Raw genomic sequence first — 26,080 nt, forward strand, 5'->3', positions numbered from 1 at the left:
AATTTCCATATTTAAAAGTTTTCAGTCATTCAATCAACAGGAGATGGAGGCTAATCCCCTTCAACTACATGGCACCTTCACTAAATTATTTTCTTTACAAGCCTAAATTATTATAACATTCCCTGCTCTGCTCAAAAGGCTAAGTCTCTACCAATATCAATCCCCCTTTATACAGTATACATCCTCATTATCAATCTAATTTATATATTACTCCATATTTTTCCCCAATGTTTCACCTCCACTACCAATGAACAATGGTTAAGGATAAAACTGCCCCTTACTGTAGCATTATCACAAATTTCATTCATTGTAATGTTATTTTACATTGGAAATAATTTAACTAAGGAATAAGAACTATAATATATCACCAGTCACTTTGGCAATCTATTACAAAAGAATAAAGAGCCACCAATTCTTTCATCCGCTGTCTTAGAGCCCACTTTTCTACTACAAAGTCACTTATTTCCTTTCCCTTCTCGTTGAATCACATCAGCAATATGATACAAGTACTGAACTGCATCTTGCATGCACAAGTAGACACATCACAAATGTGTGGTACTTTCTATGCAATTCCAGCTTCTGTTGAAACAGTCATGATCCAGAGAGAGAGAGAGAGAGAGAGAGAGAGAGAGAGAGAGAGAGAGAGAGAGAGAGAGAGAGAGAGAGAGAGAGAGAGAGAGAGAGAGAGAGAGAGAGAGAGAGAGAGAGAGAGAGAGAGAGAGAGGTTAAACACTGCATGTATACTGAACATGGTCCATTGGAGTGCTCTGTTGGTTCAAGTTAATATTTCAGATGAATTAAAGAATATCATAAACCTCTGATGCTTAGACTAATGACCCTGAACTCTGTTGTAATTAAAACATTAAACATAGAGAAAGAAAGAAATTCTCATTAATTTTTGGGACCACCCTAATATAAACACTAAAAATATATAAACTACATTCAAATATTATCGGATTTTATATTTCAGAGATACATATCAAAGAATTCTAATGAATACAAAAACACAAACTGGGGAATGTACCACAGCACTACTAAGGTGTAATGTTAGCAGTGAGGGTCATACTTTTTGTTACTTTTTTTTTTTTTTTTTTTACTATCCAATCACAATTGACTGGGTTATCAGGCTACTTTAGCTCTGAATGATAAGAGTAATTCAATCATGTATTTATGTTCTTGAATCAATGATGAATACAGGAAGGAAAGTAGATTAGTCGGAGTCAGAGGAGAAAAATTAAAAGCAGTGATTTTATCAGTAAAGATATGAGTGAAATACCAGAATTACCTGCTATATCACCAGCTGTGTAGTTATATTCAATTACTTCTTGGTCATTACCAGTTTTGTGCTGAGGGTGGGTGACAACTGCCTGGAGGGCCTGACGAACCAGGTCTCTCTGAGGTCCAGCTTCAGGATGGCACTCATCTCTCTGCCCAGCCGCCATACCCATTCCTTCTAGCTGCTCCGATTTCTCTTTTTTAACGCCTCTGAGGTCTGGATGAGGTATTACACCTCCAGTTGAAACACTGGATACTGCACTACAGTCATTTGGCATTAAGTGGCTCTGAGACATAGTACTTGCCACTCCACCTGGCATCGTGCAAGCCATGGATGCTGCAGACATTGTTGTCAAGTTTGTGGCACCACTATGAGCAGAGCCTGCATGTACCATTGTAGTTGTGTGGGCCATGGAGTGTGGGGTTGAGGATACTCCTTCTCCACCAGAAGACACAAGCACAGCAGATGGGCCTTGCACATTTATGACAGAGTCTGGCATACGAAAATAGGGAGCACCTCTGTCAGTCTGATGGGCTGGAACCAAACCCCCAATATGGCTACCACCTTGACTAACTACAGATTGGATGTGAGGTAAGGGCTTGTGGTGAGCTGAAGAATGAGGTGTTAGCTCCAGGGGTAATGCCTTTTCTGTCCCACTAGCATGGGCAGAAAGATCTTGTGGTGCACTCTTGGAATGATGGGTGGGTAGACCAATATGTCCATGACGTCCCAGCAGCGAAGCTCCATCGTGGTCCAGACCCTTCACAATGGAGTGATGGGGCTGGTGCATTCCTACTTTGTAGGTTGGAATATGAGTGTTGAAAGCACTCTTGTTGGCTGGGTGGTGAGCTAGATCATATAGTCCTCCAGAATTCACTGCCACTGATGTAATACTGGACACAGATGAGGTTGGTGCCAAGGAGGATTTGTGGGCTGCTATATGAGGAGATATATGTTGTGTTTCTTTACTTATCCCACTGCCTGTATACATCTTCAGTGAGTACACACACTCATCTCTCCTGGAGAAAAACAATTGTGTTCTTCAATTATATGACAAAAAAATTAAGATCATCATTATCACAAACATTATCATCCTGATACCTAACTTATGGACAGAAAATTTAAGACATAAGGTTTAGCCAGGAGAATTATCTAAGTGATCATAACATGAAAGCACTACTTCCTTTATGAATAATGTATGCACTACTCAAGTATGTTGAAAATCCTTACACTGATCCTTTAATTTTAGATTAACACATGAATAGTAACATCATAGAGCCATATGAGAACTAGTTTCAGTGGCACCAAAAAGAAAATTATTCAGTTATTTCTTACTTGAATGAGATAATCTCTGTAAATAAACTACTGTGTTCTGTAACTGAACAAGTATTTCCAGCTTCCTAGAAGCAAATGGGATAATTATTCTGCCAGTAACAAATAAATTTGTGCCATTATTACACATCAGTTATGTTTAGATTCAAATTTATCCAGATTACCTTGGGCATGAACTCTGTAACTCAATAGCATTACACCATACAACACACAACCAGCAAGTAAACTCATATCAACAATAATAATATAGCAAGAAAATAAGTTTTTTTGCCAAGTTTAATACAAATTAGTAATGTTAAATATTAAACTGAAAAGTGCATACACCAACTTTTTTTGTGTCATATTATTCAGCATTACATTAAATATATGACACTGCAAAGTGAAGAAAATGAAAGAGCAAAATGTGACAGCAGTTGTCTGGATATATCTTGCACTCATTCAATGCATGGACAATGGTCACCATACAGAAAAGTATTTTTTTTCCAAATATTGTATAGAAAAAAATAAAATAAATAAATAAATAAAACAAAATAAAATAAATATATAAAAAAATAAGATATTAGAAAGGTAACAGACAGCTCAGGTGATGAGATTGTGGGTGGAGTGGTTAGGGCAGAAAATGATATATAATTATAACCTTATTACTCCATGAGCCTGAGCAAATCACAGTCACAGCATTCCTTGTCCATATCATTTACTCTCCTTTGCTCAAGCCATCATCACATCTCAGCCTTTACACAATATTCTATATATCTTTTGTCACACAATATAAAGGTCTCTTCTGCCTGTCTCTCCCATCTACCTATCTTACTTTCACTTTTCTTCTATTTGCTATGTTGTCTTTCCTTGTTTCTGTTTATCTCAATGCAAGCATGTCTTCTGTTTTTTCTATATGTCTGGAAGTCTCCTTTTCCTTTCCCATGGCAAAGCTGTGATCAAATGTCATCAAATCTTGACTAAGTACTGTAAAACTCCACCTTTACAGTCATTCATAATAGCTGCTATTTCTGACCAGATAAGAGTTGACTTTAAAATCTTGTGGACAGATTCTAACATAACTCGGGAACTATGTGGCAACACAACTCAGTAGACTGAGCAAGAGGCAATGAAAACAAGTTTTCAAGCCACCAGAGTCATGTGGATGCCCACTAATAACCTTTCATCACTCAGTACCTGGCAAAATATCCCAGTCCTGCTGCTGATACTTCTGCTGTTGCAGCTGCCACCACTGCTGCCACCACCCCCGTCTTCGATGGCTTCACCACTGATGATCATATATTTCTTTTATGCCATAATAAGCAATGTTATGGGGGATGAGGTAGTTTATATAAATGATTAGATTTCTACTTAGGAACAACAGTAATGTTTCTGAGGAAGAAATTCATCCCCCCCAATTATATATATATATATATATATATATATATATATATATATATATATATATATATATATATATATATATATATATATATATATATATATATATATATATATATATATATATATATATATATATATAAAACATATCTTCAACCATGTACAAAACTGAAAACCAAAACTATGTGAATATTCAAGTCCTGTATGCAGGGCTTGGGTGAGGGCCATTATTTACTATACCTAAGGGATATAGATCAAGATGTGAGTGACAAACATGGCAATTATCTGGGACACTAAATATACTGATGACAGGTGGCAGGTGGTGAAGGTATCTAAGATATAAATAGCTAAGTGACAGTGAGGCTTATAGAAGATAAGTGCAATGTGTATAAGATCTTTTGTGCAACATTTCATTATATTAGGTATAAAGGCACATTCATTCACCGACTACAATGCAAAGCCATTGAGCCTCAGAGCTCCTAAACATGTGGTCCTAAACAGAGGTCCTTAGTACATGTGAAAAGGGCAGTCTGATAGTATGAAGTAATAATATTAATCATCTTCATAGGCTAATGAATTAGCATACTTAAATAGTAATAAAAGAAAGGTTGTTTCACTATAACTGAATTACACTTATGGAAATGAAGAATGACAATTTTTTACAGTATTTGGCCTTGAAAAGATTAAACTTCCAGGTACACACATACAAAAAAAACAAATAAATAAATAAATAAATAAATGAATGAATAAAATAATAATAATAATAATAATAATAATAATAATAATAATAATAATAATAATAATAATAATAATAATAATAATAATAATTCATAGAAAAAATACCACTCCATTCCTATATTGGTAGTTTAAACACTTTAGAGCAGTAAAGGTGTGAGAGAGCACTGTACTCTTCCAGTGACATCAAAAAGATACATAAAGCTACAACTCTAATAGTTTTACATGACTATCATAATGTCTAAAAGAACAACTCATGATAAAGAAGTCAATTTCCTTAAAATATGTAGCTAAGGAGATCCATAAAAAGACAACTTAACACTTAAAATAATCTGCAAAGCAAAAATATCCTAAATCTGTGACTAAAACAAACCTTTCAGACAGGTTCACAACTTTTATCCATAATCTTGAGAGAGAGAGAGAGAGAGAGAGAGAGAGAGAGAGAGAGAGAGAGAGAGAGAGAGAGAGAGAGAGAGAGAGAGAGAGAGAGAGAGAGAGAGAGAGAGAGAGAGAGAGAGAGAGAATCTGCATATCTGCCTATAAAAGCCTGCATTCAGTATTAAACACTGACAGTGATGACCTTAATATTGTTTAATTGTATTATTAATCTATTTCAATTAGGTGAATCAAAGACTATTTCACTTTTAGAATTAGGGACACTTAAAATGGCTTAGCAGGCAGCTTTTCATTGATAAGGTCTAGTGTTGACGTGATATCATGCTGCCACCTGCCAGAAAACTTCTCTCATGCCACAAACCTGTCTTAAATCATCATATACTAGTATAAGCTGGTGATATATATATATATATATATATATATATATATATATATATATATATATATATATATATATATATATATATATATATATATATATATATATATATATATATATATATATATATATATATATATATATATATAAATTTCATTTGGAAATTAATGCCTTGTTACATCAAAGAATATATATATATATATATATATATATATATATATATATATATATATATATATATATATATATATATATATATATATATATATATATATATATATATATATATATACACGCATATGATAACTTAAGATGTGCATTGCAGTCTAAGTAATTATGGAGGCAGGCAGAGGCAGCAATGAATCACTGTTACCACCTTTCACTGGTCAGGTTTTGTGACATTGTTAATCTTGTTATATTAATCACTCAAAATGGTAGTGCTGACATACACTCTACTCCTAATTTCTTTATTCAGCAAATTCAATGTAAAGAAGTTAACAATCACAAGTATACTATAGGCCAACCCCTTCTTACTGAATAAAATAAAATATTAATGAGGCTTAAAGAGGAGATGGAAGAAGAGAGAGAGTGTAGACACCCACTACTTCCTATCCCCCTCAGGCCATAATGCCATCTATCTACTTCCTCACTCTGACAACCACTTGTAGTGCATGGTGGCAATGCATTTCCCTAAGTATTGTCCTACAGCCACAAGTGAAAACATCTCTCAATACTGAATTATTTTGAGCCAGTTTATTTATATTTTACTTTATTTTATTTCAAAGTCAATTTTTAGTTGTTCTATGACTTATCACTGTCTATCAAAGCTGCATTTTTTCTTTCTTTTTATAAGTTCTCTTTCTAGAATCAGAAAACTTCCAATATCTGAAAGATGTCAAATCCCAAGGATTTCAGATAGAAGGCTGTGGACCTGTAGTGATGCTAAATGGCTGACTGAACCATTGTAGTTTGATACTACCATCTGTCTTTTCTTGACAATTATTAGCTAGCCATCAAAAGAGAACTACCAATAAAAGTAAAGTAGAATTTTCACAAAACACCAATTCCTGATTATTTTCAAACCATTCTCAATAGGTTATAGTCCCTAAAATGTCTGTAGCCTCAGTAAAGCAGCTAAAATTTCAACACATACAAGTACAGGTCAGGGTATTTGAACTTCACAATGCAAGGGTGTGCTGGCACACCTCTCCTATTTGCTACACAAAATAAATAAATAAATAAATAAATAATTAAATAAATAAATAAGTGAATGAATACATAAACAAATAAATAAATAAATAAATAAATAAATAAATATTAGGCTCAAACACCAAGACCTCTCCACTGTGAACCAAACATGCAAACTGCTACTATATATCCTTTTCTGTAAAATGTAAGTGATCTTGCTATGTGTGATATAGACCATTCCATAGACACAAACTCTGCACACACCCACAGGAGGGTAGTATTGCTGGCCTTCCTCTCTCCTATGGCAGTGAGATCACAACTCTTTGATTTATCCTTGATTTATGCCCATACAGGCTGCAACATGAAAAGACCTAATTGTTTCTGTCCCATCATGCTCAAACACCAAGACCTCTCCACTGTGAACCCAACATGCAAACTGCTACTGCACCATCAGGTTGCTCATATATGATATTCCTGATGAATAAATTAAAATCTATTTTAACTCAAAGATCTCTAAAGAACAAAGAGAATCAACCCTCATCAACTATGAGTACACTGCAGGCGTGCAGTAAAAAGGACAGCAAACTGCTTATACCTGCTGTACCATAACAGATCTGTCATCTATCCACATTTGACCTGACTAACTTGATCAGACCAGATGTGGTGAGTACATAGGAGATGGTGGATGAACAACGCTGTAGTCAAGAAGCCAAATGACTAGACAGTTCCATTAGGTTAATTTAAAAAAAAGTTAAAGTAGGTACAAGTGAAGGAAGGCTTGTAAAATATAATCATATGGCAGGAAAGAGTGATGAATCCTTAAGTGTTCAAATAACTAATTGTCCATTGAGTAGTCACCTGGGAAAGATTCCAGATACAAATAAGAAGTGTAAAGTGTGTTTTTTTTTTCCTTTCTTTTCTTTTAATACAGATGTATGAATGTGAGTGAAGTGTGCCTAAATGCATCTTTTTTCTACAAATTAACTTAATTTCTTTTTATATAAAGTGAAAGGTTCTTTCTTGTCTGAACTGTGCAGGTAGGGAGTTACTTGCCTGGGGAAGGATATATGTATGTGTAGGTATGTTTGTGTAAATCCTTTCAATAGGATATCATTAAAGTTAATTAATAAATCTGGATTAAGCTCAATACACTGCCAGTCTACACTCATAAAATATCAGTAAGAGCCATGCCATTAATTCCATAATTGCCAGTGATCACCAGCCACTTAGAAACCGGTCTACCTGACAAAGCTAGATGAGCTGCATCTCTTCTAAACCTCCCTCTTTGCCTTGTGTCTAAATAATGGCAGATCTCACAATACACAAATATCCTTATATTTAGCTGAATACTTTTTTTTTTTTCTAACAAGGAGAAAGCAGATTGCCCAAGGGCTAAGAACAATGTTATGAAAATAAAAGTAGAAAATGGAAGAGTTCTGAAAGATGCCCAGTTAAGTAATAAAGTGATTTCGAAGGCATGAGAAAATGAAAATGCAGAATAAAGCAAAGTATTCCAGAGTTTACCAAATAAAGTGCAAAGTTTTGTGCAATAATGCCATGTAAGGGTATGCAGTAAGCAAGTTCAGAGGAGCATAAATTATAAAAATAGCAGCAGACTGTGGCAAAAGGTGCAACACTGACAGATTATGATACACTGAAGATAGTCAGGTAAATAAGAGGAGCTGATGACACAAATAGATTTTGACTATTTAGAAATGCTTTGAACCTAGAGCCTCCCAAAAAACATGAAGGGTGTACTCTATAAATGAAAACAGACAATGCCACTGTAATCACCATCCAGAAGTAAGAGACCAATTAACAGAAATTAAAGAAAACATCCAACTTCATGGAAGATAATTTAGCAATGGTTTTCTCTCACAGTAGTACATGTAATACACGTAGCCTGAGGTCAAGTACAAGTTCATTGGCAGATGTGAAAATTATACTGGGGCTGATATTAAACACAGACCAACATGACATGTCAAACATTACTACTACTACTACTACTACTACTACTACTACTACTACTACTACTACTACTACTACTGCTAAAATTACTACTGGTACTACTACTAAACACCTAAAAGATACTACAAGCATATTGTCTACCATCATAACTTTTAACATTGAAGAGCCTAATGCTTTAAATTTTCTTATAGCCATCTTTAACTCTACCCTTCATTTCTCCTATCTCACCCAGCTTGCACTTTCTTCACATTCCTTTGCAAATACTAGATCGATGGTAGTAATACAAACAGCTTACATCACCAAAGAATCATCATCAGTCACAGTCAAAATGTTATTTCCTAATATGGGAGCACTGTTCTATGACTTTAAACCTATGTATTATTTACTTATTTCACCAAACAGAACACTTCCCACAATACTGACACCACACACATATATGTACATCTCTAACACAAACCCTCAGTAAGTCAGAAAACCTAAAATTTGACAAGGAGGACTTAGATGAGTCATTTGCTTGGGTTTTGTTCTCTCGCATGGAAAAAAAAAAATATTTACATATGTGGATCTAAGACCTGTTCAAAAGAACTCTTCCAAGGGATGCAGTGATAGGGCTCTACGGAGCAGCAACCAACTGCTTCAGAAGAGGACATTTAAGAAATATATAAGGGTGACTATGACTGCAGTAAGCACAGATAACAGAACCTTACATCTTAGTTATATTAGAAACAAGTGTTCTATGGATGGCTGGGCTAGGACATCTGAATGTACCAGAATCAAACCCAGTAATCTTCACATGCTGGCCACCCACATCCAGGACCATCATTAAGTAGATTTCTCTATCACCCATATCAGGCCTCAGAGATGCCTAAACAACCTAGACATTTCAATGGAGTAGGAACATCATGGAGAGGCACAACATCCTCAAGAGGCCCGACATGACTATCCCACCATCCAATGACAGATGACAGTCCTCCATACCTGGCCAAGTGAATTTAATTCACTGCCAGTACTAAATCCCTTCCACCTCCAAGTAATAAATCAACTCTGCACCTCTGAACCTCAACCACCACTTAGAGAATAGAAAAAAGGGATTGACAATGAAGAGTGGATCCCCAGCCTGGAACCCACAGAGTATAGGAACCAACCACACATGAATGTGCACCACAGATTTAACTACCTATTGCTTCTCAAAGCCTCACAGGTATGGCATCATCTGTTATGCTCAGGTTGTTAGCACAATTTAGAAGGGAGTTCCCCAGCTAAGGGGTTATCTAAAACATTTGGTTAAATTTAGTTTCAAAATGCCTTTCATTGTCAAGTGGTCCTGGAACAAGGCAGTTTTGTCTTGCATGGCCAAGAGACTGAACGACAACAGTTAGCCCCAGTTGGGCTCCAAGTAAGATATGAAGTGTCCTTAGTGTCCCAGTATGAGATTTAAATGCCTGATCAGATTAAATTCTGAATGCCCCACACTTTCACATGGCCAAGAGACTGCTGTGCAGAAGTTTGTGTGACAAAGCAGTCCATGGGGCAGTCAGCATCAGATTGAATTAATCTACTTTCCCCCTTTTAAAGCACAACTACCCCACCAGGTTCCACTCAGGCTTGCTATGCATTTGGAAAAAAATTAAGGTAAAAGTTTAAGTCATGTGGCTCTATTTCCTATTTTTTTCTGCTCCTACCCAATACAATGTTGGGGAACTGGAAGGAAAACAGAGTTTTAGGGTTGAGGAAGCCAAATTTGGACATTTATGGGAAAAATGTCTAAGGATGAAACATCATATTTTGAAAACTGGGGAATTTCCTTAGTTAGGTTGTTAGGGTAATGTCCTTAATGGGTGTCCAAAGGGGCACCTGCTGGCACTAATGTTGATGTTGGGTCCCGAGCTGGCTGGGCCGCATCCAGCAGGTCTGAATTGCCGGTTGTGTAATTTCCTTGCAGTGTTAACAGGTCAGGTGAGGATACTACTCTCCCTCTCCACAGATATCACTATTATGTTGCTAAATGTGCATAGTCTCTCTCTCTCTCTCTCTCTCTCTCTCTCTCTCTCTCTCTCTCTCTCTCTCTTTCTGGCAAGAAATATGATCACTTTTAAGTCATGCGACGAGCATCATGCGTGCATTTGTGTGTGTGTGTGTGTGTGTGTGTGTGTGTGTGTGTGTGTGTGTGTGTGTGTGTGTGTGTGTGTGTGTGTGTGTGTGTGTGTGTGTGTGTGTGTGTCTCTCTTATCATGGAGAGAGAGAGAGAGAGAGAGAGAGAGAGAGAGAGAGAGAGAGAGAGAGAGAGAGAGAGAGAGAGAGAGAGAGAGAGAGAGAGAGAGATTAGTATCCTCACCTGATATGGTAACACTGCAAGGTAAATACACAACTGGCAACTCAGACCTGCCAGATGCAGTTCAGCCAGCCAGGGACTGCACCCACCTGATTAGGTTAGGTTAGCATCCTTAAGTTAGGCTTATTATGAAAACTGGTGAAATTCCCCAGTTAGGTTAAGTTGGGTTAGTGTCCTTAAGGAGGAATCCAAGGGGTGCAATTTCCGGTTATTAAGTACAGTTATGTTAGGCTAGAAATTTCCAAAGTTTTCAAAATATGGCGTCTCATCCTAAGACTTTACATAAAATGTCCAAATTTTACTTGACTTGGCTTCCCCTTCTTAAAATCCCACTTTCCCACCAGGTCCCCAACATTGTAAAGAGTAACATGGAAAGGAATAGAGCCACATGACTCTTCTTAGCAATTACCATTTTAAGAAATAAAGTACATCTACCAAAGTCTAACTTCTAAAATAAATAACATACCTACTAAGCTGAAAATAAATGTGTACTGAGCAAGCAAATTACATTTCTTTATCACAAATGAAGCTGAATATTTACTGATGCACACATCATTGCTATATTCATTACAAGAACCCTTTACCGTAAGGGTAGTAACGGTAATGTTACATAACTCTATAAAAGGTTTTTGATTTTCCCCTGACATATCCTCCTAAATATACAAATGTAACATTAATCATTTAGAACAAAATAATAAGGCTCAGTGGAGCAAGAGAAAGACAGAGAGCGCAAAAAAGTGGCTGGGAACAGGAAGCATGTACTGCTTCCCCTTTAGTCCATCCCCTTCCGCAAGTCTTTCCCATCTAATCAATCGCGCTTCATACATTTTCATGTAACCAATTGCATCCGTTCACTAAATATATCTGTAACCTAAACCTGAAGACAATCCATCCTATCTCCTATATAAAATCAATCCCATCCCATCCCATCCTACACCAGTAACCCCTCCCGTCCCACATATCCCCCTCCCCCGAGCCGCGGCAACCCTGGCTGGCGGCGGTGTGTGCGTACATACGTAATACTCCCGACACCTATCTCTTGGATTCACCTTTAAAACGTTCATTGGCAGCTCAAACTTTTAACGAAAAACTTGCTGGAGCAGTGTAGGATTTAGGGATACATAATGGTTACATTTCTTACCTTGAGAGGGCGAGAAAAAGGCAGAAGAAACTACTCCCCTTGGGTGTTTACAGTATAAGTTCAGAAACCCTTGGGCCCCGCAACTGATGGACAGGTGAAAATAAACAAATGACAATCGACAAATACCTTCTAAGCTACAAAGATCGCCTTCTACCGTTTAATTCTCCTAACCGGAATCTAAAACGCGTTGGGATCAAGCTTGCCACATTCCAGCTGCACACCTGATATTTCTGGTGTCCTTGTGACGTCTAGGGGGGCGGCGGTAGCCAATGGCCGCCTGAGCTTCCTTACAGCATTTTGAAATTAACATTTGTCATCAGAAAGAGAAAATTGAAATGCGTTTTTTTTTCGCAACCATATTTTATAATTGAATCAAACTAGCTGATATTATGAAGGAGATACGGACTTTTTTTTTTTTATCTTAGCATGTCAGATTATAGATCAAGTTCGTTTAGGGGAGGGTTATGATCGGTTTGGGTTAAGCTGATACAGTTTGCGCCTAAACAATCAAAATCAGATGTGTGATTGTGTTTAACCTTTATAACTTTTTTTCCTGCTTAGGTGAATAATTTGCAAGACCAAGGCTTGACTCGATGGTCGATGGGATTTAGGCCTGAGCCATAACCCACTGCCACGCTGGCTTATTAGGGAGGCTCAGTGTGGTTGCCAGCCGCTTTGTCAAATTACAAGATCACAATTCGCATTCTATCCCATACTTAATTTTTATTAGGTGAATGCAATTTCGTGAAATCTCAAATTGTCTCAAGCAGCCCGGGGAGTTGAGTCTGGCTTGGTTGACTGATTAATGTGCGACACAGCACAGTCATCGGTGCCTCTCCATTGACGATTATGAGCACACCAATCATTATATCATCGGACCTCTTAGTATCACATTACCATAAAAAATCATCCTTATGAAATATGTTTAAAATCCTTTTATTATCATACAGACATTGAATTGCTTGCGAAAATGCATATATACACATATTCAGACAGACCGACACTATCTATTAATTTATTTACTTTTTTTTTTTTCTGTGTGTGTGTATGTGTGTGTGTGTGTGTGTGTGTGTGTGTGTGTGTGTGTGTGTGTGTGTTAACATCAAAATCTATTTGCTTGAATAACGCTCTACGGAACTGCTATGAACATATTACTTATATCCATGTTTACTGTGCAGCAGCATGTTTGGTCTTGATCGCAAATCGTATTCTGAAAATTAGCTATAATGATTGATCTCTTTGATTCCCATCTAGAATCATCCTGATTGTGATCCACATCTAAGGTCAATAAGGTCTCCATCCTTCTTTGTTGCGGACGCCATCAGCTCTTTCCAGCTTTTTTTTTCCGTTGTCTATCCTACATATTTTCATCCGAGTCTCTCGGATGGCCTCTCGTTCTGATATCACCGAACCTTTCATGTAATAACACATGCGGCCATTCACTCTTACGTCGTGGCCAAACCTCTTAATGTCAAATCTCTCAATGACCACAATCGTAGCTTTTGCCGTTCTTGTATCACCTCTTCGTTTCTTACTTTTTTTTTTCAATCTGATACCATAGATTCTTCTAAGATATCTCGAATTCGAATTCAAGTATCCTCGTCTCCGTTCCTTTCTTGAAACACAACTTTTAACTCCATACAAGCCAGTTGGTATCAAAATGCCGATAGCAGTCTCAGTATGAGACATACTACGTCACTCCTCCATATCTTTCTCAGTATCCTAAATGCCTTTGGCTCAATCCAATGCATTCCCACATTGCATGTATCAATCCGTCAAACTGATACTCACCTGCAAACCAAATAAACCACTCGAACAACTTGTTTTTCATAGACGAAGGTTAGTGATGTGTATCATCATGCATCCCACAGATTCCTTACATATGTAAACCCTTTTCCAAATCCGTGCTACTAACATGCAACATTAGTCTGTTGGTGTCCTTGCAGATATTAGTCTTGGAGAGAACTCTCTCTCTCTCTCTCTCTCTCTCTCTCTCTCTCTCTCTCTCTCTCTCTCTCTCTCTCTCTCTCTCTCTCTCTCTCTCTCTCTCTCTCTCTCTCTCAGCGCTTCTTTGATTCGCATACCATCCTGCGAGAACACAGGCGCTACAGGTCCGTGAAGGTCGAAGGGTGGATCCCCTCTCACCCAAGGATGATAGAGTCTATACTTTCCTTGCTCTCAGCCAAGGAACGTACGTATCCTTGCTCTCATCCGAGGCCTTGCCTTATCTCAGTGCCTGGAATTGGCTATTAGCCAAGTAAGTTTCGCCGGGGATGTGTATTAGTTTAACTGAAAATACTTAGAGAATGTAAGTAAATACAATTGTGTATATATATATATATATATATATATATATATATATATATATATATATATATATATATATATATATATATATATATATATATATATATATATATATATATATATATATATATATATAATTTAACTACTTAAAAGTAACATGTTATATTAAAACGGACAAATATCGCCGACTCTGCTCTCTGTTCAAAATCAGTTTGTACCACTGAAATCACATACTCAAATAGTGTAATCTTCTTCATATTATAGTTGCTCAGGGTTTCAAAGAAATATCTCCTCAATATTTAGATGTCCCCGTGTTACAGTAGTTGAGGCCGATGGGCATTCAGTGGACGGGGTGTATGGTCCGAGATTAGGAAGGGCATCTTCTCTGGATAACAGTTCCCAAATGCCAAGACCAAAGTCCTCCATTAAAAGGCACTACCATAGCTCTGATTATCACGGGAACCCTTCAGATGTCAAAACCGAAAAAAAAAAAAAAAATCGAAAGATCATCCTTGAATCAAGTGTTAGTAATAACAGTTGTAACAGCATCTCGATCCTTCTTGAAATTCATTCCTGAAAATTTATTTTCTATAACTAATATAATTCATAGCCTTGTATCATTATATAAACATAAATTCAGAAGGAAGTCACCTGTCACCTCGCCCGGTCCCGTTAAATCATCTATTACTACCAGATAGGAAATACAGTATTATTTATTCTTCAACCTATATTCTTCCATCCCGCCGGCAGGAGAGACTGATGATAACAATAACCTGAGCATCACCAGTAAATGAGCTCTGTTGTCGTCCTAACTGGTGTTGCTGTCTCACTCCTTGCATTCCACTTCCCGGTTAGAAGTTGAAGTTGCCCACACAAGGGCATGTTTTATTTGTCTCCTATAAATTCAAGGAGAAAGAGTTCTCCTACAGAGCCTCTTCCCTATACGCCGGGATCTTGAGAGTGATACGCTAGGCTTGGTTAGGCTATCACATTATTTGCTGTCATAAATTTCGAGACAATAATGCCCACACGAATAGTGGCGTGGAGTAGGGACGGGAACAATCATCCCGGCGCCACGGCCTGCATGAGGTGGAGCCAAGGAAACTGAGGCAAGATTGATTCGAGCTTCCTTGGAGGAGCGGTGGTGTGGAGGCACAGAGTGGCTTGGCTCAGGGAGAGGGTCTTTGGGAAGATGTTGAGAAGAGGAAACTGTGAGGATGGTGGAGGAGTATCTCTCACGGTGAAAGATAATGAGGAAAGAAGGTAGGCTGCCAGGCCAGGTGGCTGAAGCACTTATCATTGTTTATGCCCGCAACCACTTTACCTCTCGCCAGCCAGCGCAACACACACACACACACACACACACTACTACTATATACTACCACTATATACTACTACTATATACTACTACCACCGCTACTACTACCATTACTACTACTACTACTCTACTACTACTACTACTACTACTACTACTATTTTTGTTGCTGTTATTGCTGCTGCTGATGGTGGTACTGCTATTACTACTACTATTGCTATTACTACTACTACTACTACTACTACTACTACTACTACTACTACTACTACTACTATTGCTGTTACTGTTGCTGCTGCTGCTGCTGATGATGATGATGATATTACTACTACTACTACTACTACTACTACTACTACTACTACTACTACTACTACTACTACTACTACTACTGCTACTACTACTACTACTATTACTACTACTACTAGAACTGTTGCTGTTGCTGCTGTTAATATTGTAGTTCGTCTTCCTCATATTTTATTTTTCGCATCATTATTGATATAGTAATAATAGTAATAGGAGTGTAATAGTCGCCGCTGATCCTGCTGCTGCTGTGGTAATAGTAGTAGTAGTAGTAGTAGTAGTAGTAGTAGTAGTAGTAGTAGTAGTAGTAGTAGTAGTAGTAGTAGTAGTAGTAGTAGTAGTAGTAGTAGTAGTAGTTGTTGTTGTTGTTGTTGTTGTTGTTGTAGCTGGGATGGTAGTTTCAGCAACATTCATTCAGGTTCGCAAATATTGAAGTAATAGTGGTCATTTTTCGCGTCGAACCAGTTCTGTAGTAGCCATAAAAAGTACACGTTCATTAATTTTGTGTGTACTGGTCCGTTTATCAATTAATTTTCCTTATCTTTGTAGGAAGTGTTGGAGATGTGTCGATGTTACAGGGCTCTGGGCTGGCCAATGAAGGGGTCAACTCAGACCGTCATTAGCTGCAGACATGACAGTAACGAAGGATAATGTAAGTCACGTGAACATGAAACATGAAAGCACACGTGGAGTTAAGATTACCTCTTTCACGAGCTTGTTATTTGAATATGAAAGAGGTACTTTTTGAGGGAGAGAGAGAGAGAGAGAGAGAGAGAGAGAGAGAGAGAGAGAGAGAGAGAGAGAGAGAGAGAGAGAGAGAGAGAGGATGGGACGGCCGTCCGTTATGTATAAGACGAGAAGGGCCTTGCAAAACGAGACTCGTGGTTCAGACTGTTTATGTATTTTGCTCTTTGTCCAGATGTTGAGGAACAACGGAGGCAACACCGACCTAGTCAAGTCACGGAGTTCTGAGGGCTTTATGAGCCTAACATTCGTAATGCCACGTGGAATTACTACTATGTAGTATCCGAAAGACTCGTCTTCATATTGTGTATGATTTGTTATGAATATGTGGTTACTCATATAAGCAAGAGGACAGGCGTAGCAGCAGCAGCAGCAACAAAAGCACCAGCACCAGCACCAGCAGCAACAGCAACAACTACAGAATATATATATATATATATATATATATATATATATATATATATATATATATATATATATATATATATATATATATATATATATATATATATATATATATATATATATATATATATATATATATATATATATATATATATATATATATGTTATTATTATTATTATTATTATTATGTGTGTGTGTGTGTGTGTGTGTGTGTGTGTGTGTGTTTTTCCATGAAAACATTTAACATTTTGTATGAAAACTAAAATGCATGGTATTTGTCTTTCTACCTTTCCCTTTTACTCTTTTTTTACCCATGCAAATTTAAACCTGAGGAACTTATGCTTTACGCAAACCTTTCTGATGAGAGGTATGCCCTGGGTTGTGTCCTTCAGTGCCTGATGTGACGTCATAGGGCTGCAAGGGGAGGAGTTTCAAGAAACCCCGCCCATCAGTGCCATTAATGTTATGGGCGAGACGAGGGCGGTCGAGGCGTCTAGGTTCTTCTAAAGTGCTGTAAAGTGCAGCGGGGCGCTCACGCAGGGCGCGAGAAGTGCCTGAAGTGGCATGAGTTGAGGCAGCAAAGCCGGTTGTGCCAGGGCGGGAGACGCCTGTTGGTCTCCAGCCTGTATGGCTCAGGTCGTTTACTGCAGCTATTTAGTATTTATTTTGGATTTTGAGAAAAAATATCCAAGCTCTCTAATCTCGACATTTTTTTTTAAGGAGAAAAGAAATCGCTGAACAAGTTAGACCTGTGTGAGGTTTACAGATTTGACCGTGTGAGGCAAACCGGAACATTTTTCTCTTATATTTAAAGACATTACCTACGCCAGCTCACATTAAGCAAATTTTATTTCAAGAAAGTATTGAAGTGTGGATTGTGATTTGGTGCAGTGACCTCCCGCTATCTTGTCTCAGTTTTCTCAAGGTAAGTAATAACCTCTGCATTCAAGCCCTGGATTCATCTCTTGCAAATGTTAAATAGCAATGAATCAATAATCTTTCCGCTTTTTGGGAAATTCTTCGTATGTTCCAACAATTCGATTCATAAAATTGTGGTGAGCCTGAAGCTTGCAGCTGTCAGGATGTTGTTTACTGATATGCTGAAATGTGCACGTTTCAAAGGCCAGATGGTAAATAACTTATTGCTGGCGCATGGTTACCATTCCTAAACGACAGCAGCAGCAAGAAACATTTAATTTTATCATACCTGTCCACTGTGTGTGTTCATTTGTGGTCACACGCCTGCGACCACTAGATGCTTCACATTGCTGAGCCACACGAGTGACGAACCAGAATGCGTCCTTCATGCTGATGTAGGAAAAATGTGAATCCTTGGTTAGATGAATGTGGATTATGGCTACAAGATGAGATGAACGGGGAACAGAAACTCAGTATTCTACGAAAAAAAAAAAAAAAGTACCTTGCATATGTGTGTGTGTGTGTGTGTGTGTGTGTGTGTGTATGTGTGTGTCTATATATATATATATATATATATATATATATATATATATATATATATATATATATATATATATATATATATATATATATATATATATATATATATATATATATATATATATATATATATATATATATATATATATATATATATATATATATATATATATATATATATATATATATATATATATATATATATATATATATATATATATATATATATATATATATATATATATATATATATATATATATATATATATATATATATATATATATATATATATATATCTTTTCTCTTGATCCACCTGACGATCAGGCCTTCTCTATTACCTCTGAAGGACTCTCAAAAGCTTTATTTGTAAACATTCTCGATTCATTGAAGTTGTGAAAGGTAAGACGATATTATGTACTTAAACTCCGAAGGAGGATCGACCGAGAGGAGCAGCGTTTTGGGGAACGCCGTGCTGAAGGTCACGAAGAATCTGCTTGAATTTCCATTGAAACAAACTTGAAGTGATCGTATGTAGCTGTGTGGCATTATGACACGTTCGCACAATGTCTGCTCAAGAAGTTAGTTAGAAAGGAGGCGTGCTACCCGACTAATGATTTCCACCATGTGATGTGTTTTTCTCACTTATATGTGCGATACACACACACACACACACACACACACACACACACACACACACACACACACACACACGTGTGTAATTTTTTACCATAATAGTAAGGTTTTACTTTTGTATATGCTCATTGTTTTTGATGGATGGCATTGTGATTCATTATGGGGATAGACATTTTTTTTATTTGTTTCCGTCTTACTAGCTATTTTGTCTTGTTTTTCTTTTTATTATCATTTTTTTTAACTTATGCTTTCAACTGTGCGATTTTCTAATCTGCGTCAAGATGCGCCTCGGACTAGCGGTGTGGTGGATGGTGGCACTGGTGGGCGTGGTGGACGGTGCAGCGCTGGTGCGGCCGCCCATCCACCGCTCCATGGCTCCGCAACACTTCATCTCCCCGCAGGATATACCGACCGAAAGTGTTCCTTCGAATGTGACGAACGAAAACCCGAAGGAGACATCAAGAGTCACGAGATCAACCAAAGACACATCTGGTTTCGGTGAGCAGAAAGTCAAGGAGGAACTTATTCACTCAGAGGTCAGTTCGTAAAAGCATTACCATAACATGATTGCAATAATTTGTTTTGTGTCTTATTTATAACGGTCATGTCTTATTGCTGAAATCTACCAAAGGTATATAGTTAACAGTAATGTATTTTCTTAAGTGTGTGTGTGTGTGTGTGTGTGTGTGTGTGTTTAGCGTTTTGGTGGTGCTTCTGACCCAAGGTAGGCTTCCTCTGCAGGAATTACTGGAAAAGTACGGATATCTGGACTGTGTGCCGGCCGGCAGCGAAGCCAACACTCGCCTTCACCGCCTGCTGCTGTATCGTCGACGACGTCTCATCGACCCTCCCAGTTATGGCACACTTGACGTCAGACTTAGATCACCAGACAAACGCATGCAAGTTACAATTTTGCATTCAAACCACAAGAGCAATGATGACAAAGACAAAACACAGGCCCAGACGCAGGCCCAGACACAGGCCGCGGATGACGCGCCAGGTCTTCCATACAAGGAAAACAACAAAACCACATCTAATAACCCAAAAGAAAGTGACGTTAAAATTTTAAACACCAAGCATAGCAAAGTCACGGTGTGGGATCCCTTCACGGGTTACCTCCATCACCTGCCCATTTGTTCTCAAGGCGAAATAGAAAAAGCCATCAAGAAATTTCAGGTGAGTTGACTGAATACTCTACATTGAATTTAGCTGAAAACGTTTACATCATTTTATTTTTTCATCAAAGCTCTAATTGTACTGTTTAATAGGAATTATAATACACTTCTCTTCTTAATTAGAGTCTAAGTAATAAATTCTGTCGACATTCCTCAGAATTATACTGATTAACAGGAATTATAATATTATTCTTCATTTCTTAAATAGAGTTTAAGTAATCAGTTTCATTGGCACTCCTCAGAAAGTGTATCACGTAGGTAATGGAGGAACGTTGGACTCTCCCACTGTGGGGCTGCTTTCTCGCCCTCGCTGCGGGAACCCAGATAGCATAATGGAAGAGTTCGAGGTGAACCAAGGCGCGCAGATACCAGGAGGCAGCAGGTCTCGCCGGAGAGCTCCACAAGATAATGAAGCGTTGCAGCCTAACGAAGATGTCAGAGACATAAATGTTCCAGAGGAACAATACATCTTACACGAAGAGGATATTGATAACACAGATGACGTCCCAGACCAAGAAATGTTGAAGAAAGTCGCTGAAGAACTAAGAAGAGCGGCGGAGGCTCGACATCCTAAGCCTGAGTCGCACCTGGAGTGGGAGCCTCACCCTGAGGTAATGATCCTCGCTTCATAACAGTTGCTTCAAAGATACCTGTCTCAATATGCTGCTATTAACTTTATTCTCTTAATAGATTTCTTGAGATGTTGTTTGGACCCGTGAGCCATTAGCGCCTCAGGTGTGAGTGATGCAGATTTCTGATAATACATAGGTGTCTATTACCCCAGGAAGCGTTAAAGCGGCGGAAGCGGTGGCTGGAGGAGATGAGTGCGCGGTACACCAGCGGGGAGGAGGACCTGCGCCTCGCCGCCCTCACATCCCACCCCGCCGTCGCCAACGCCACCTCCACAAAGCAGCATGATCGAGATAAGAGATCTTCGTTTAGCTACACAGGACAACGCTTTCAGGCGGTAAGTCACTTTATTTCCATAACAATGTGATCGATTGGCTAAGATGTATTGTGACACTACGTAAAAGATAATTTAGATCCTCTCAATTTATAAAGAAGAAAATAGTAACACCAACCACTTGCCCCTTGGCCAACGTAAGTGCGGCGAAAAATCAGTAGCCCTGTCTTGAAATCTGTCTGTTAATTTCCATAGAATGTTATGAAAGAAGTGTGTTTAAGTCAGCTTTTAGTTTGTCGGGTTGGGGCTTGGCAGGAAAGGTGATGAGGGTGCTATCGACTGTAGCTGTGGTATTGTTCGGAAGCACAGAGGAATCAGTATTAGTTTTAAAACCCAACAATAACGAGATCAGATTGGTTATAATTGTACAAGTTTACCAGAAGAGTCATTTTCCCTTAAAGAAAACTAATCAAGTGGCGACTGGTGACGGCGGGCTACAGCTCCCAGCTGGACATTGGGGCCCAGCGAGCTTCCCTGGCACTGGCTTTCCGGATGTGGTCTGAGGTCATCCCGCCCGTCTTCCTAGAGCAGTCTACAGCCGACATTGTTGACATAAGCATCGGTTTCGGCAAGAGTAAGTCATGTGTGCGTATATTTGTGTTGCAGAGTTATAACATCTAGAGGAGACGGCTGGACTGTTCGAACGGCCGTGAGTCTTAACGGTAACTCTCTCTCTCTCTCTCTCTCTCTCTCTCTCTCTCTCTCTCTCTCTCTCTCTCTCTCTCTCTCTCTCTCTCTCTCTCTCTCTCTCCATTTCATTGCTATTATATGTTCATTCTTACAGCATTCCACATGCAGCAAGCATGTGGTTTAAGTACAAGTGACATTTGCATAGCGTAGTGTTGTAGGTGGTGTCCTTGCCAAAGGTATCGTCCTTGCTGTAAGGGACATCTGATGTGATGACCCTAACGAGCGGCGTGTCAGCATTTTAGGCTGGCGTCCATGTGTCGGCCACCACTTCAATCTGTGCTGACCCACCACCTCGTAAAACCGGCCTGAGAATACGCAAACCCTCTTGTTTGAATTATTGACTTCATTGCTAAGAGATGGTTGATACGTATATATATATATATATATATATATATATATATATATATATATATATATATATATATATATATATATATATATATATATATATATATATATATATATATATATATATATATATATATGAAGCTCTCTGGCAAACCTTAGAAGGGAGAGGGGGAAGAGACCGTTCTGAAGCGGACTGCCTGGCCTTGGCAGTAGGTCAAAAGACAGTTATCTTTTGTGATTGAACCATCTTTTGTATTCATAGTAATCTATACTTATAAGTCTGCGTTACATCGGTAAGAATGTCTAATTTTTTACCATCTCTTGGCTCCTATTTCCAATCTCCTTCCTCTTCACGCCAATCTCCTTCTTAACTCCCACCTCCCAAACCCTTCCTTCTCCAGACCCTGCCTTCCTTCCGTTTAACTTCTTCCTCCCAGCCTTACTGCAATAGCTCCACGATATTTCATCAAATATTTCAAATAATCTTAAAAAGCACGGTAAATTTTGAGTACATACCATATAGTATGTACGATATATACATGTATAATTCTACAACACACTTGAATTTAAGTATATAAAATACTCAGATGTTTTTATTATTACTATTTTTCTTATGATATTTTTGTACCTTTAGAGATGGCGTGCATAATGGGGAAAATATGATACGGCGACCGTCTTGGCCAGTCAGGAGGGAGTCAGATCAGAGGCCAGGTGGAAGCCATTTGTGCTTATCAACCCACCCACCCTGCCATAGCTTCACGGCTTCACCTCGTGCCTCCGGTATAGTTTTCCGGCGCTTGTGAGACATCTCAGTGTAATTTCCCTAACTTAAGGGCATCGCGTTGAAAGTTACTTAATACTGTTGATGTTCAGAAGCACGGCAAAATGGTCTGTTTGAGACTGTGCATTTAAAATTATGACTTGCATGCTTTATCACAGACCAAATATTGTTTTTGAAGCCGCCTGCCAAAGCACGAAGAGCTTTCTACTTCATCTCTAGATAGAGACCATTAGTATTATCCCGCAATTTATACATTTAATTTCCTTCGAGAGAAAAATAAAACAAAATACCAGTTGTTAGATTGCTCCCCGCTGACGAATGAGGGGCCAAGACATGAGTGGATGAGATGACCCATCCCAACAATAGAGAGAATCAGTGAGGCAAGTGGAGGACATGGGAGCCGCGAAGGAGGAGCACTTTACCCAGCTCTCTGTCACACGTCACTTATCTCAACGTTTTAGCACCATTTACCATTTATCTGTGATTGCTGCAAACTTGGCTCAGTCTCTCTCTCTCTCTCTCTCTCTCTCTCTCTCTCTCTCTCTCTCTCTCTCTCTCTCTCTCTCTCTCTCTGATGGCCACCCCCACTACCATACGCTCACATCCACACCCACCCACCACCACACACCCACACACATCCACACATTCCCATCTATTCGCCCACTCCCCCTACACATATTCACATATTAATGCCTGCTGCAGGAAGTCATCTGGGGTGTGTGACTGAGTTCGACGGGCTGGGCGGCGAGCTGGGCCACACACTGAGGCCTGCACAGGACGCCCAGATTCACATGGATGATGACGAACATTTCACACTCAACTCGGACCACGGCACCAACCTCCTGAAGGTACAAAACGTATTCCATCCTTCCAGCTTTGTTCACCCATCAAGACTAGACCTAAGATTCTGTCCACGTTGTCTATGAAGGTTTCCGGTTCGATTCTACACACACACACACACACACACACACACACACACATATCCACGGTGCATTTTCGAAGCAAGGCCTAAATTAGCCTTTTCCATAAGATAAATATTCGTCTCTGTAAAGTTATGTCTGAATACTCGCCATTCACGTCTCTGCACCTCCTGTCTTGTGGCCCTCTACCACCTTGTTGATAGGTGTGAATGTTGCTCGTCTTGTTTTATGCAGATTTTATAGGCATGTGTATAATACCTACTACTCGTTCGGTGTCATTCATTTGTATTTGATGCCTTGTGAATATCCATTTCCTTGTCTTTAAGAGTGACTCTCGCCATTGACCTCTTTCTTATTCATTGTAAGTAACCTCTACCAATTAACAGTGAGCTTGAGGCATGTTGAAAAAGAATGCCTAAGGGTTTCAATTCTATCAAATGTTTCTGTTCTCTTTTGATGCCTTTTTTATTTATTTATTTTATTTATTTATTTTTTTCGTCATTTTCGTGATCTCTTATTTAGTATTAGTTTTTGACCAAATTATTGACCAAATTATTGATTATTCATCAGCTTCTTCAAGGATTGCATTTATATACGAATGCTGATTTATGTATAGTATACACCAGCTTTGCCTTAATTTCACCTATCCAAAGAATGTTATAATATATACAGGAATAATCTTCCAGGCCATTCTCAGCGGTAGTTTCCCCGTCCCTCTGTTTCAGGTGGCCGTGCACGAGATCGGACACGTGTTGGGTCTGGGGCACGTGGCTCAGAGGGCCTCGGTGATGCATGCCGTGTATGAGCGGGTATTGCCCAACCAGGGATTCGAACTTGGTTCGCATGACCGCAAGCGTGTACAGAAACTCTACGGGCCGTGTATGGGTGCCTTTAACACGGTATTTGACCTCCTCCGCTGGCGTCCCGACGGCTCCCTCACTTACAACACCTTCTTCTTTAGGAGTACTCACTTCTGGATGTACGAGAACAGGTGAGACGAGGAAAGATTATATGACTTATTTAAAATAAGAGCATCCCATACAAAAAAAAAAAAATCTAAACTGATTAATTAATAAACTAAGAACCAAAAGTTCAACACTGAAAAAAAGAAACTTTAGCTAATTGAATTTTTATTTATTCATTTGGTTTCTACAGAAAATAAATACGGAAAATATCTTAAATTGGAGGCTCTTAAAATACTTTCTATTAATATCCACAAAAAGTCTGTTATATGCAGGAATAGTCCTAATGTTCTATGGCCTCTTGTTTGCTGAGGTCATGTCATTAACAACTGTTATGCCCATTACAAGAAACTGACAGAAATAATTGTGAATAACTTGTGCTAGTGCAGCAGCAGCAGCAAAAACTTTTTTTTTTTTTTTTCACTGTTGAAAGTTATTAATTCGTTGACTCTGGCCTGGCCGCCTCGATGCAGGTACAACAGGACGAGGTTTGGCGACCCTCTGGACATCCGGCACGAGTGGGGAGGCATTCCCGACAACATTGACGGTTACGCCCACGTGTGGACGCGCACACAGGACATCCATCTGATTTTCAGAGGTGATAACGCGTCTTATGTCAGAGCCTAGTCATAGCTGTACATCGCCGACATGTATTGCGTAGCGAGGGCATCAGCTTGAAACTAAAGGACGTGGCACACAGGATTTTTTTTTTTTTTTTTTTTTTTTGACAGAATTGCCTTCGGTAGCGGAGTTCTCGATTTTGGACGGCCAGGCGGCTCTCGGAGACGCAGCATACGCTGCCCAGTGCTCTGATTTTATAGGCATGTGTATAATACCTACTACTTGTTCGGTGTCATTCATTTGTATTTGATTCCTTGTGAATATCCATTTCCTTGTCTTTAAGAGTGACAACAAACCAGACAACAGTCTACCAGGAGCTGGCAAACAATGGCAA

The 26,080-nt window shown here is 38.7% G+C and overlaps 2 protein-coding genes across 8 annotated transcripts in view; one reads left to right on the top strand and one right to left on the bottom strand.

Annotated features, from left to right (window-relative positions):
* Positions 1–12,202, bottom strand: part of LOC135114169 (uncharacterized) — a 43,415-nt gene extending 31,213 nt beyond the window's left edge. For 4 of the 7 annotated variants that reach the window (XM_064030098.1, XM_064029931.1, XM_064030243.1 and 1 more), the window contains exons 1-3: positions 12,125–12,190; positions 3,782–3,872; positions 1,286–2,295 (exon numbers count right to left, since the gene is read on the bottom strand). In XM_064030098.1, the coding sequence (XP_063886168.1) occupies positions 1,286–2,267 (982 nt within the window). In that variant the 5' untranslated portion in view covers positions 2,268–2,295; positions 3,782–3,872; positions 12,125–12,190. Of the gene's footprint in view, positions 1–1,285; positions 2,296–3,781; positions 3,873–12,124 lie in introns of all 7 variants that reach the window. The other 3 variants (XM_064030181.1, XM_064030354.1, XM_064030013.1) reach the window with 3 other exon arrangements.
* A 5,411-nt stretch (positions 12,203–17,613) lies between these two features.
* Positions 17,614–26,080, top strand: part of LOC135114690 (matrix metalloproteinase-21-like) — an 11,355-nt gene continuing 2,888 nt past the window's right edge. Inside the window, exons 1-9 of the mRNA XM_064030628.1 lie at positions 17,614–18,118; positions 19,567–19,821; positions 20,027–20,461; positions 20,703–21,071; positions 21,245–21,427; positions 21,827–21,998; positions 23,946–24,091; positions 24,889–25,154; positions 25,599–25,723. Coding sequence (XP_063886698.1) covers positions 19,567–19,821; positions 20,027–20,461; positions 20,703–21,071; positions 21,245–21,427; positions 21,827–21,998; positions 23,946–24,091; positions 24,889–25,154; positions 25,599–25,723 — 1,951 coding nt within the window. The 5' untranslated portion in view covers positions 17,614–18,118. The remainder of the gene's footprint in view (positions 18,119–19,566; positions 19,822–20,026; positions 20,462–20,702; positions 21,072–21,244; positions 21,428–21,826; positions 21,999–23,945; positions 24,092–24,888; positions 25,155–25,598; positions 25,724–26,080) is intronic.

Source organism: Scylla paramamosain, chromosome 1 (genome assembly GCF_035594125.1).
Source record: "Scylla paramamosain isolate STU-SP2022 chromosome 1, ASM3559412v1, whole genome shotgun sequence".
Classification (NCBI taxonomy): Eukaryota; Metazoa; Arthropoda; class Malacostraca; order Decapoda; family Portunidae; genus Scylla; species Scylla paramamosain.